The 14,238-nt window shown below is 49.5% G+C and overlaps 1 protein-coding gene across 1 annotated transcript in view; it reads left to right on the top strand.

Annotated features, from left to right (window-relative positions):
- The window catches only part of STK16 (serine/threonine kinase 16), a 34,572-nt gene extending 22,763 nt beyond the window's left edge, over positions 1–11,809 (top strand). Inside the window, exon 8 of the mRNA XM_063428564.1 lies at positions 10,556–11,809. Coding sequence (XP_063284634.1) covers positions 10,556–10,694 — 139 coding nt within the window. The 3' untranslated portion in view covers positions 10,695–11,809. The remainder of the gene's footprint in view (positions 1–10,555) is intronic.
- The last annotated feature ends 2,429 nt before the right edge of the window (positions 11,810–14,238 follow it).

Genomic DNA, 14,238 nt, shown 5'->3' with positions numbered 1-14,238 from the left:
CGCGACCCATACAGACCTTTTTGTCAAGGGCACGATAGCTGATCACACATACACATTTGCCTGCATATACTGCCCCAACCGTGGTCAACACACCTTTCTCTCTCGCACCTTAACCAAGTTTAACAAATTTAGAGAGGGCCTCCTGATAGTAGCAGGAGACTTGAATATGCCACTAGACCCACTCCTGGATACGTCCCGCGGAACTAGTACACTACCGCCACACTGCTTACGATTTGCCACCAGGGCACTGAACGGATTGGGTCTTGTAGGCTGCTGGAGAACCGCACAACCAGACGACAGGGACTATACGCACTTCTCCCATGTCCACCACCACTATAGCCGCATTGATTACATATTTATGCCCCAGGAATACCTTTCCCTACTCCACGACGCACAAATTGGACTCCCGACCCACTCCGACCACGCCCCGGTTAAGGTACGCACAAGCTCACCCCTCTATAAACCTAGAGACAGACAGTGGAAGCTTAACGTAACCCTGCTGAACGACCCGGTCTCCCGTGCATCCGCGCTTCAGACGATCACACAATATTTCGACACTAATGACACACCCCCCTTGACGATCTGGGAAGCACATAAATGTGTCATGAGCCCACTACATTGCCATATGCACACAGCGCAAAAAAGACAGACACAGGCGCATCACCGACCTCACATCCAAGGTATCCGCCTTGGAAACCACACATAAACAAACACTAGACGATAACACCTACTTTCAACTGCCCGGAGAGAACTTATAGACCATCTCTCTCAGGGGCTGTTGCATACCCTGGCAAAATCGGCCAGGTACTTCTATGAACACTCCAACAAAAGCGGTCGACTCCTAGCAAAGATGCTCCAGGCAAAGAGGAGGGCACAACATATCCATAAAATAAACACACGGGACCACCATAGCACTAGACACCCGGAAGGTATACTTGAAGCTTTTCAGGCTTACTACAAAGACCTATACAACCAGACACAGACCACTCACGGGACAGCCCTACAGACACATCAACGGAAGATCACAGACTACCTATCCCAACACATAACCAAAACGCTCTCCCAGGAACAATCTGAGGACCCGGAGCAACCCCTAACCCTCAAAGAACTCAATCGAGCCCTGAAAAGCATGAAACCCCACAGGGCACCCGGCCCGGACGGGCTGCCGCTCTCATACCTTCACGCTTTCAGCGACACCCTACTGCCCAAGCTCCTGACAGGACTGAACTTGATTCGCGAGGGCGGACGGTTCCCAACAGACACCTTGGCCACTACAATCACAATAATCCCCAAAGACGGTAAAGACCCGACTAATTGCTCGAGCTACCGCCCGATTTCGCTCCTGAATTCGGACCTCAAGCTATTCGCCTAGGCCCTGGCCCGTAGGATCTCTCCGATCCTCCCGGACCTTATACACCCTGACCAAGTCGGGTTCATCCCAGGTAGGGAAGCCAGAGACGACACGATATGGGCACTCCACATCATTCATGCGGCGAAAACCAAGAAAAGCGAGGCCGTAAAGGCGTTCGATCGAGTAGACTGGACGTATCTCACATCTACTCTCCGCCACTTCAGATTCGGCCCTCAGCTATGCACCTGGGTGTCAGCATTGTATACGACGCCGACAGCGCGGATCCGCATCAACGGAACCCTTACACAACCTTTTCCCATCAGCAACGGTACGCGCCACGGCTGTCCCCTGTCCCCCCTCCTGTTTGCCCTCTCCCTGAAACCATTTCTAGGGGCGGTCAGACGGGACGGGGGCATCACGGGGGTGACACTGGACACAGAGGTACACAAACTTGCAGCTTACGCGGACGATATGCTGTTCTTCCTAGAACAACCCCTAATCTCAATCCCTAACCTCCTCAAGGCATTTCGCGACTACCACCAAGTTTCCAATCTGAAGCTAAATCTGGATAAATCTGAAGCCATGCCTACTAGAAAACGCTGAGCTGGCCGACCGCCTGAGCGCTAAGTTTGCCTTCTCTTGGCGACCGGTCAAGTTAAGGTACCTGGGCACATGGTTACCGCGTGATCTCACACAGCTCTATCAATTGAATTTCCACCCGGAAGGTATACTTGAAGCTTTTCAGGCTTACTACAAAGACCTATACAACCAGACACAGACCACTCACGGGACAGCCCTACAGACACATCAACGGAAGATCACAGACTACCTATCCCAACACATAACCAAAACGCTCTCCAAGGAACAATCTGAGGACCTGGAGCAACCCCTAACCCTCAAAGAACTCAATCGAGCCCTGAAAAGCATGAAACCCCACAGGGCACCCGGCCCGGACGGGCTGCCGCTCTCATACCTTCACGCTTTCAGCGACACCCTACTGCCCAAGCTCCTGACAGGACTGAACTTGATTCGCGAGGGCGGACGGTTCCCAACAGACACCTTGGCCACTACAATCACAATAATCCCCAAAGACGGTAAAGACCCGACTAATTGCTCGAGCTACCGCCCGATTTCGCTCCTGAATTCGGACCTCAAGCTATTCGCCTAGGCCCTGGCCCGTAGGATCTCTCCGATCCTCCCGGACCTTATACACCCTGACCAAGTCGGGTTCATCCCAGGTAGGGAAGCCAGAGACGACACGATATGGGCACTCCACACCATTCATGCGGCGAAAACCAAGAAAAGCGAGGCCGTAAAGGCGTTCGATCGAGTAGACTGGACGTATCTCACATCTACTCTCCGCCACTTCAGATTCGGCCCTCAGCTATGCACCTGGGTGTCAGCATTGTATACGACGCCGACAGCGCGGATCCGCATCAACGGAACCCTTACACAACCTTTTCCCATCAGCAACGGTACGCGCCACGGCTGTCCCCTGTCCCCCCTCCTGTTTGCCCTCTCCCTGAAACCATTTCTAGGGGCGGTCAGACGGGACGGGGGCATCACGGGGGTGACACTGGACACAGAGGTACACAAACTTGCAGCTTACGTGGACGATATGCTGTTCTTCCTAGAACAACCCCTAATCTCGATCCCTAACCTCCTCAAGGCATTTCGCGACTACCACCAAGTTTCCAATCTGAAGCTAAATCTGAAGCTAAATCTGGATAAATCTGAAGCCATGCCTACTAGAAAACGCTGAGCTGGCCGACCGCCTGAGCGCTAAGTTTGCCTTCTCTTGGCGACCGGTCAAGTTAAGGTACCTGGGCACATGGTTACCGCGTGATCTCACACAGCTCTATCAATTGAATTTCCCCCCCTTCCTCGCGAGCATCCAAAAAGATCTCCTCCGCTGGTCGCCGCAATACGTCACCTGGTTCGGCCGCATAAAAGCACTAAAGATGAGCGCACCACGCGGACGAAAGGGACTATACGTTCCTGTCCCACCCACACAACACATACTCACGACTCCGACTACCTCTTCACGACACACCACCACCTAACCCTGGTGAAGACAACGGAGCTGGGAACAGCAACGTGGTCTGACCATGCACCGGTAACGCTCACTATCTCCTCACCACTATATAGGCCAAGGGCGACCAAATGGAGGCTGAATGATTACTTGCTGTCCATGCCTGACGTCCGGACTGAAACAGAAAAGATATTGACAGACTACTTCACATCCAACACACCAGACCAAACCTCACCCACATACATATGGGAGGCACACAAATGCGTAATAAGAGGACACCTTATACAAAAGGGGTCGTGGTTAAAGCGACAAAGAGAGGCCCGCATCACGTCACTCATACAAGACATACAGACGACAGACGACTCGAACAAAAGAGACAATCTCCCCTCACTACAGGCCAAGTTACTTCAGCTAAGAAGGGAACTGTCCACACTATTGAACGCTAGACACCATAGAGAGGCGGCCAGACAAAAGACATTCTTTGAGGCCAACAGTAATAAAAGCGGAACATTGCTAGCAAGAATGCTGACCAAACGTAGACAGCTGACGTATATTGACAGAATGAAGGACGGTCAAGGGAGGGTGCATCGCCTCCCTGCCGAAATACACAAAATCATACGCTCCTACTACACAGACCTCTACTCCCTACCGACCCCACAAGGCATACAATCACGAGCCAACCTCATGACCCGGATAACTAACTTCCTCCAAACTAACACACACGCACACTTGGAACCAGAGGTAGCGGAGGCGTTGGATGAGCCCATCACGGTGGAGGAGATAGCAGGGGCTGTCAAAACATCCAAACTGGGCAAATGCCCGGGGCCAGATGGCCTCCCGTTGCGCTACTATAAATGCTTTGCAAGGACCCTATATGCGCCGATGCTGTCCTCCTTCAACGCGATTAGGGACGGGCACCACCTGCCCCCACAATCCCTCAGGGCACACATCACACTCATCCCAGAAGAAGGGAAAGATGGCGACTATTGCTGCAACTATAGACCCATCTCCCTTATAAATAGCGATACGAAGCTCCTAGCGAAAATCCTGGCGACCCGCCTGCAACCGCACGTCCCTGCCCTGGTACACCCGGACCAGGTGGGGTTCGTGAGGGGGCGGGAAGCCAGGGACAACACGATCAGAGCCCTATCAATAGCACACGGGGAGCAGGGGGGAGTCGGGGGCCTTCTCCTGCTATCCACAGACGCGGAGAAGGCCTTCGACAGGATCGGATGGACATTCCTATTCCAGGCCCTTTAGCACCTGGGTATGGGAACGCACATGAGAGGTTGGATAGAGGCGCTTTACAAGCAGCCCAAAGCCAGGATACTCGTGAATGGGGCTCTCACAGATGACTTCACAATACAGAACGGCACTCGACAGGGATGTCCCCTGTCGCCGATTCTTTTCGTTTTAGCATTAGAACCATTCCTACAAGCAATCCGGACCAACCCGGATATCACAGGGGTAACCAGAGGCGGGGCACAGCACAAGGTCGCGGCGTACGCCGATGACCTTATCTTCTTTGTCTCTAAACCCGAACTCTCACTCCCTAACATTGTTAGAGCCTTTAGAGAGTACGGAGAGATCTCTAACATGAAAATTAATTTCGCCAAATCATACATCCTTAACATCTCCATACCCAAACAACGGGAAACATCTCTCCGCCAGAGCTTCTCATTCCAATGGGCAGACTCTAAAATCAGGTACCTGGGTATATGGCTCACCCGCAACAGCACGGACCTTTTTAAGGAAAACTTCGCCCAGATGCTGGCCGTGTTTAAAAGAGATACAGGGGAATGGTCATACCCCCACATCTCCTGGTTTGGACGGGTCCAAGTCATCAAAATGAATTTCCTCCCACGCCTACTGTACCTGATGCAGACGATACCTATACGTATCCCCAAGACATACTTCGCGACCCTACACAGGACTCTAAGAGAATACGTATGGAAAGGGAAGAAACCTAGGCTAAAATTCTCTCAACTCACTCAGCCGTGGGAGAGGGGGGGCATGGCACTGCCAGACTTCCACCTCTACTACCTCGCGTGCCATCTCCTCAGAATAGTGGAATGGTCCAAAGGCGACGTCCACAAACAATGGAAGATAGTGGAGGAAGCGGACCTGGGGATCCCCATAGCGCTGGCCCCTTGGTTACCTAGAAGGGGGGAAATGGAGGCACCTATATATGTGAGGCACACTTTACAGGTATGGTACGGCATAGCTGACAGAGCTAACTTAACCCCGTACCCGTCACCCTTACTACCCCTGACACACAACACGGATTTCCCCCCGGGACTTGACCCGCTAATTTTTAGGAGCATAATACCAAACCAACTACCTAGACTCCTCCACCTCCTCGCACCAACAGGTCGGAAGACCCTCTCAGACCTCATAGGCGATCGGCCCCCGACCTTCTCACAGACACTCACACACGCACAAACGACGAGCTATCTCCGAACCCTGCCACAGGGTAGGGCCCTACGCCGTGCCCCCACGGAGTTCGAGCGACTGTGCCTCGATCCGGAACCACTCTCGCACGGGATATCAAAGCTTTATGGCATGTTACAAACCCAGATCCCCGTAGAAACCCCTAGATTTAAGGGTAAATGGGAAACAGCCCTGAACCGCGAAGGGGAATGGGACAAAATATGCACACTGACACACCACTGTGCGGTCTTCAGCAGACACCAGGAGGCCGCATACAAACTGCTTACACAATGGTACCGCACACCAGACATACTACACAACATGCACCCAGACCATGACGCACACTGCTGGCGATGCGGGACTGAAACTGGGACACACATACACATCTGGTGGTCCTGCGAGAGGATACAACCTTTCTGGCGGGGGATTTACAAACTAATACAGAAATTCTCTGACCGCCCCCCACCCTACGAACCGGCAGCAATGCTCCTACACCATACTATGGTGCCCAACAACAGATACAAACGTTCATTGACTATACGGATATTGAACGTTGCCAAACTACTCATCCCCCTGCATTGGAAGGACACTGAGGCCCCTACCCTCAGGGAATGGTTTGCGAAAATGGAGGACCTCAGGGTGATGGAGGACTTACACTTGACGGCAACGGACAGAACTCAGAGGTACCTAGACACATGGACACACTGGATTCTGACGATGACTGGAGATAGACTCCCGGACTTACTGGGGGAAACTAGTTAACACTAAGACCCCAGCTATCTGCAAGCACGGGCTGGTGGCCCAAGCGAAGTCCCCGTAAGGGAACCACACCAGCCCAGCGTACCCCGACAGCTGGTTTCTCGAGGAGCCACCCTCCCCTTCTACCCACCCCACCCCAAACGGACAGACGCCTGACAGATCGACGAGCGGACGCACACCCGTCCCTCTTCCCCACCCCACCCCGTAATCACGAATAACAGACAAACCGAGACCAAACACAGGTACGAGCACAGACTAATTCCTGAAACCCTTAGTGAGACACACCTGGACCCCCGGCCGCGAGACAACATACAACAAGTCGACTGCTTGAGACACAGGTGTATATCAGGACGTGCACGGCGAAAACACAAAGGCAGGAGAGCCCTTACCCGAGGTACACCGCAGGCCAGAACATAGAATCTTGCTCCAATCTAAGCCTAACACTGCCTACACAGCCTATCGGCTCTATCAGTCAGGCACCCAACACCTAGGGTATAAATACTGAACACACCCGACCGCTAGATAGACGACAATGGTCTCACCTCCCACCACAATGACAGGGACCTACACGCCCCAACTTAGTCAAAAGCCCGATGGGAACGGGGGACCTGCAAGCCCACTGGGTATATATATCAGAACAACGGTATGGGGAGGTAGGGGAGCCTCTAACTCCCAAGCCCACAAGGAACCTTCTCAGTCCTGTTTTCATGACTGTTCAACCGGTGATATAAATCACTCGATCATCCCACGATGACAGCCCTAGAGTGTACTTGTTGGGACTTACGGGTCCAAATGTTGTTTGCCATGTTATGAACGGTATTGACACCGCTACTAGAAATTCTGAACGGCTGAAACAAACTTACTTGCGAAGACACTGACTGCCCAAAAGGGCTCTGCAATTGCTATTGCTAGAAGGTTTTATTGACTCTGTATAAATTCTGTGAACCCCACTATGTTCAACCAATTTAAGTATCCCTATTCCTTCTGTACCCTATACATTGATGACTTAACTTGAAAACTAATAAAAAGAAATTAAACAAAAAAAAAAAGCACTAAAGATGAATGTCCTCCCCAGGTTATTGTACCTATTCGCGACGCTACCCGTCGCGATCCCACAATCATTTTTCCGCACCCTGACACGAGACATCCACAGCTTTATATGGAACCGCTCCGCGTCCCGCATACGCAGGACCACACTGGAGCGACCAAAGGCTGCAGGGGGAGCCGGGCTATCCTCTGTGCAGCAATACTACCAGGCCACACACCTGCAGAGGGTAGTGGACTGGCACACGCGCCCAAGTACCAAAAGATGGGTGTCCATGGAGGCCCAGCAGACACATGGGGCAGTCCCAGACAGACTTTGGCTTGGCTCGCTCACCTACTCGGAGCTCCGAACCCAAAACCCACTCATCGACGCCACCCTTGGGCCTTTCGGAACTTCCACCAGACGGACTGGATCTACTTACACCAATGGACTGTTGACAGAACCCTCAAACCGCTACCCGACGTCGTAACGACTCAGCAACCAACCCCACTCGACATGTTCCACTACCACCAGGTGAAAACTTACTACACAAACCTTCAAAGTAAAGATCACATTCACAGACAACTGACTGACTTTGAACGACTATGCACAGACAGAAAACACTTAGAACACGCGGTATCCTACCTCTACACAAGCCTACAGTCACTGGGCAATGAAAGCTCACTAGGGTTCACGGAAAAATGGGAACGAGAGACGGGTACGCACTTGACTATCCAGGAGTGGGAAAAAATCTTTCTTTTAACCCACAAATGCTCCAAATACCAAGAAATGAGCTATAAACTACTCACACAATGGTATAGGACCCCAGATGCACTAAGACACATGCACGACAAAGCCTCTGGAGAATGCTGGAGATGTAAAGGAAATAAGAAGGAGCCTGGAAGCTAGAAAGGAGCACTCACAGGCAAGGGGTTAACCCTAAGGGAACTACGAAAGTAGAATAATGAGTGCCCTGAGGTAACTAATACATAACTTTTAATAAAGCCCTTAAAAAATGAAAGTCACCACCAACAGTGTGGCTCAATATAGTTTAATACATAGCTATTAATCAAATCTATAAAATCAAAGGTGGAATTCTCCACCTCAAATGTAGTGAAAGAGGAGCCGTACTAAAGTTTCCAGTCTCCTCAGAGCAAAAAATCTATTAGTGCACAAAACTGAGATTCGGTCCTAAAAGGTCCTGGGTATAGCAGCAGCAATGCAATTGATAATTTATACTATACAGGTATAATTGGTTGATGTGCATATACCATACAAAATACAGTTAATCGTCAAAGGGAAACACTTTCGGTACACAGGGCTAATATACGGTCCTTAAAGGTCCATACAATTGATACTTCATGCTGTAACAGTATAGTTAGTTGATGTGCACATACCATGCGTCATACAGTTAGTCATTTGGGGGAAACACTTTGACAAAAGATACGATATCTCAAATTAATTTTGTGGGGGACTGCGTATGGGCAGTATTGTCCTGTAATTATAAATCTGTCAAATAGAGTGATTATTCCCATATGATTAACAGCAAATCTATTAGGTCATACATATAGTTAGCCCGGCTGAACGTTATTTCGAAGCGCACACCACCTCAGACCTGTGGGTAGTGTATAGCCCAAATTAGCAGTGTATCAATTTGAATACCAGGAAGCGTATAGGCGATATGAATAGTGCCTGATGGAAACCTTATATGTTCTGAATATATCGGGGATCAATCACAATTCTCAGTGATCTCCGGCAGCAACTATATAGTTTGACAATACGACTATCCCCCGTGATAGCACAGATCATACACCATAAAAATGTGAGGAACAGAATTGGTCGAAAAAACTGGAGATGTAACTCTGCCCTGGGCACCAACCTCCACATCTGGTGGTCATGCCCCCGCATAGTTCCAAACTGGCGCTTGATACACGCTAAGATCAAGGAAATCACGGACTCAGATCTCCCACTGCAACCACTGCCAATGCTCCTTCACCACACATCCACACCTACACAACAATACAAAAAATCCCTCACGATACACCTGCTCTCTGCCGCAAAAAGCCTCATCCCACTGAACTGGAAAAGCCAGACAGTACCCACCTACAATCAGTGGGTGGACAAGGTAGAGGAAATCCATAATATGGAAATGTTGACTGCGTCCCTGCAGGAGCGCTCGGACAAATGTGCCCTTCTATGGTACCCCTGGACATCCTACACCGCACGGGGACAGGCTTGACCCCCCCATACCTATCCTTCCAAGAGACCCCTGGTACACATACCAGCTACACCTACCCCAACGCCACTGTTTGAACCTCCGACCCTGACACTCTCCCTTCCCCCTCCCCCTTGTCCGTGACAAGCCATGACTGAACATCGTCAGAGCTCTGACAACCCGCTAGGTCGAGAATCCGAAAACCTACCACCCACGGGGCTCTCACCCCCTCCCTCTATGTAAGGGGATAACCTCCCAACAAGCACCACCATACAACCACAACCTCCTGAACATCACAGACTCACCTATATTGCATATAGCACACATGAACCACACCCCAAGCCTCCGAATGAGAACCGCCCAGTGTGTCAGATACATACACACGCAGTTACACACACTGGCACATACAAACACAGACACACACACCTTGACACAAATTAATTGGGAACCCCCTGCTCTATATTATGGATAGTGGTAAGTGGTGATTAACATTGTATATTCCCAGCCCATCTCCTCCTACAGTGGACATTACCCCATATATTTTAATGGATGCCTGGCAGATACCTGAATGTGTGCTTTCACCTGTGGAAAACTGATCGTGTGTCACTAAATATTTAGATAAGAGGCAGGCAAACTGAGAAAGGCAGGTTACGCGATCCTACGTGGCATTTTTTCCATTATAGATAAATGTGTAACGAACGTTCTAGTATCGCGTGCAGATTAATTTATATCCTTTGCTTGCAGGTATTCACAAGCACTGGAATCCCTACTGTCCTCCATGCTGGTGGTGAATCATCAGGAAAGGCCGTACATCTCTACTATACTAGCCCAGATAGAGACACTGGTTCCTGCTGTAGATGGACAGGCCACAACTAGGATATGATGCCACCGGATATAGGACCAAATCCATGTTCCTCCCGTGATTCCTTAATCTTCCATCCATGGGACCATTGGACTCATCAGATGTCAGTACAAGGAGACTGCGTCAATCCACAGTGAAAGCAAACCTCTTGTATATCGTTTGATTTGAAAGATTTTTATTTATTATTTTAACATATTAGTTTTGTTTTCAAGTACTAAACCCGATAGAGACATAGACATCTTCTCTGGGTTAAGTTTGCTGGACAATATTTTATCTTTTATTTTATTTTTTCTTCCAGGAATTTTAAACTCACTAAATAAGCGCAAATATCCTGAGGATCACCCTCGTTTGGTGCTCCATCTGTGTCCCCATAGGCTGCTATTCTCAGGCCAATACCCACTGTACCCGGTCTTTGGGGCTGTTCCATAATTTGTGTTTGGCTGAGTTTGTGCTTTTACATTTCTTAAAATTACCTTCAAAGGGAGCTTGCAACTTGTGTGTCCATTTTAAATTGTATGTGTCATTTTTTTAAAATGAAAAATGTATGTTACAGAAATGAGTACTGTACTAATGATGCACTTTTTACACACAGTAAACGGTGTCTAGTCATGGGGTGTGATTTTTATCCACTAATGATCCGTTTGGCATTCAAGCGTCACTTATACAGTGAGTCAGTTTATAAGAGGGTGAGCACACAAGTTTACAGGAAAACCTTCTGCTTTGTTTACACCCAGCTGCAGATTTAATTAGGTTAATATTATGAGCGGACTCTGAGTTAATAAAATACAGGTTCCACAAGCAAGATATTCCATGGCTGGTAACTTGGTATTAAAAGGAACACTGCAGACACTATAACTGTCATCTCATTGAAGTGGTTGTAGTGTCTGCAGTCCCTTGGCGCTGTCCTACTATTCAGTTTTAAACCGTTTTTAATGTGTTGCTGCTAAACGAGAATCCCTAGCAGTTGCTTGGACCAATGAGAAAGCATTAACCTGATCTGCAATGGGCGACTGATTGGCTGAGATGTCAGCTGACTGCTTTCAGTTCATCACACCTCGCATTACTGGTATGAATTGGTATTGCTAGAAGGAAGTGAGTAAAAACCTTGGCCTCAATGGGACATTATAGTCACCAGATTAACTAAAGCTTATTGCATTTGTTCTGGTGAGTAGAATCATTACCTTCAGGCTTATTGCTGTAAACACTGTCTTTTCGGAGAGAATGCAGGGTTTACATTACAGCCTAGGGATACCTCCACTGGCCACTCCTCAGATGGCTACTAGAGGTGTTTTCTGGGGCAGTGCTGCAGTGTACAGCACTACCATTCAATATCTCCATCCTCTGCATGGAGACACTGAACTTTCCTCATAGAGATGCATTCATTCAATACCTCTCTATGAGATGCTTATTGGCCAGGGATGTGTCTGGCTTGTGCTGACTCTGCCTCTTTGACAATCTCACCCAATCCTACAGGAAAGCATTGTGATTGGCTGACATCATTAGAAGTGTTTCTTGAGCCAAACAGGCAGATCAGGGGCAAAGCCAGAAGCTGCAGACTTGAACAATAGTAAGATTTTACTTAGTGGGGGTGGGGTTTCTAACCAGCACTTGAGTCCTGCAGGAACATGTGGGAATGGTGTTCTTGCACTTTTTTCACAGCAGGAACGCAGTTCCCGTTAGTAGTCCTGCAGGACCTGCCCTTTGCTGCTACAGTCACCATCATGACAATAAATCAGAATACGGTCCCATTAAGATCTTACTCTGCTGGATTCACATGGGGATTCTGTGCTCAGTGCGGCCAGCCAACTGGGTAGTGAGGCTTGTAGCCCTGACCCTAGCTATTCCCACCATCATGCAATCCCTCACCTTCCCCTGAGGGAGACATTAAAGAGACAGAGCCACTTTCTGTATTGAGAAGGGGTTTGTGTTCCGGCTCTATGGCAATAGTTCACAACAGCAGGGTGGCTACAGAGCAGCCCTGGCACAGGGTCTGTGTGATGTGCTAGCTGAGCATGGGATAAGGGCTAGAATAGGCATGGGGTGAGGGCTAGGGTGGGTATGGGTGAGTCTCAGGGTGGGCATAGGATGAGTGCATGGGGTGAGCACGGCTGAATATGGAATAAGGGCTAGAATAGGCATGGGGTGAGGGCTAGGGTGGGTATGGGTGATGACTGGGTGAGTCTCAGGGTGGGCATGGGATGAGTGCAGGAGGTGAGCACAGCTGAGTATGGAATAAGGGCTAGAATAGGCATGGGGTGAGGGCTAGGGTGGGCATGGGATGAGTGCAGGAGGTGAGCACGGCTGAGTATGGAATAAGGGCTAGAATAGGCATGGGGTGAGGGCTAGGGTGGGTATGGGTGAGTCTCAGGGTGGGCATGGTATGAGTGCAGGAGGTGAGCACGGCTGAGTATGGAGTAAAGGCTAGACTAGGCATGGGGTGAGGGCTAGGGTGGGCATGGGATGAGTGCAGGAGGTGAGCACGGCTGAGTATGGAATAAGGGCTAGAATAGGCATGGGGTGAGGGCTAGGGTGGGTATGGGTGAGTCTCAGGGTGGGCATGGTATGAGTGCAGGAGGTGAGCACGGCTGAGTATGGAATAAGGGCTAGACTAGGCATGGGGTGAGGGCTAGGGTGGGTATGGGATGAGTGCAGGAGGTGAGCATGGCTGAGTATGGAATAAGGGCTAGAATAGGCATGGGGTGAGGGCTAGAGTGGGTATGGGTGAGTCTCAGGGTGGGCATGGGATGAGTGCATGAGGTGAGCACGGCGGAGTATGGAATAAGGGCTAGGATTAGCCTGGGGTGAGGGCACGAGTTGAGCAGGGGTAAGCATGGAATGAGGTTGCATGGGGAGAGCATGTAGTGAGGGCTAGGAGTGCCATGGGGTGAAGGATGAGGTGAGCATGTAGTGAGGGCACAGTCTGATGGGGTGTATCTCCCAGCCAAAGAGAAATCCCCGGCTGCCCTGATGATGGTGTGCGTCTCTAGAACAGGGCCTCTGCAAAAGGGGTTTCCGAGGTACGTCTGATGTGACAGGCTCTGTAAGCAGCACTTGTATTTTGTTATCACTACAAACTGTGAGCCATGGTTATGATACTCATTATATAGCATAAGGTTTGGCCTCGATAAATATATTATTGCAGATAACATGAAATTATCCAGTGCTTGATTGAATTGCAGTCTCAGTTTCTGTAAACAAACTGCAAGTGCAGAATCAAGTATAAAACAATAAACCAAAAATAATCTTTTTAACCCCTTAAGGACCAAACTTCTGGAATAAAAGGGAATCATGACATGTCACGTGTCCTTAAGGGGTTAAAGAGCCAGTCTGTATTTTTAGTTTTAATTGGATAAATGTTTTTTATACTTTTTAATATAATTTTTGGAGGGGTGAGAGGTGTGGATCTTGGGTGAGTTCCCACACTTTTTACCCCAGGACTTGACCCCTGTTCCTAACCCTATAGTGTTCCTTTAACCTGAGCTGCAATGGGCACTGTGATTGGCTGAAAGTGTCAGCTGCCTGCTTTCAGCTTATCACAGCGCCTATTGCTGGTATGAATTGGTAT

This window comes from Pelobates fuscus, chromosome 8 (genome assembly GCF_036172605.1).
Source record: "Pelobates fuscus isolate aPelFus1 chromosome 8, aPelFus1.pri, whole genome shotgun sequence".
NCBI lineage: Eukaryota > Metazoa > Chordata > Amphibia > Anura > Pelobatidae > Pelobates > Pelobates fuscus.
This window is presented reverse-complemented; position numbering and strand designations above follow the sequence as displayed.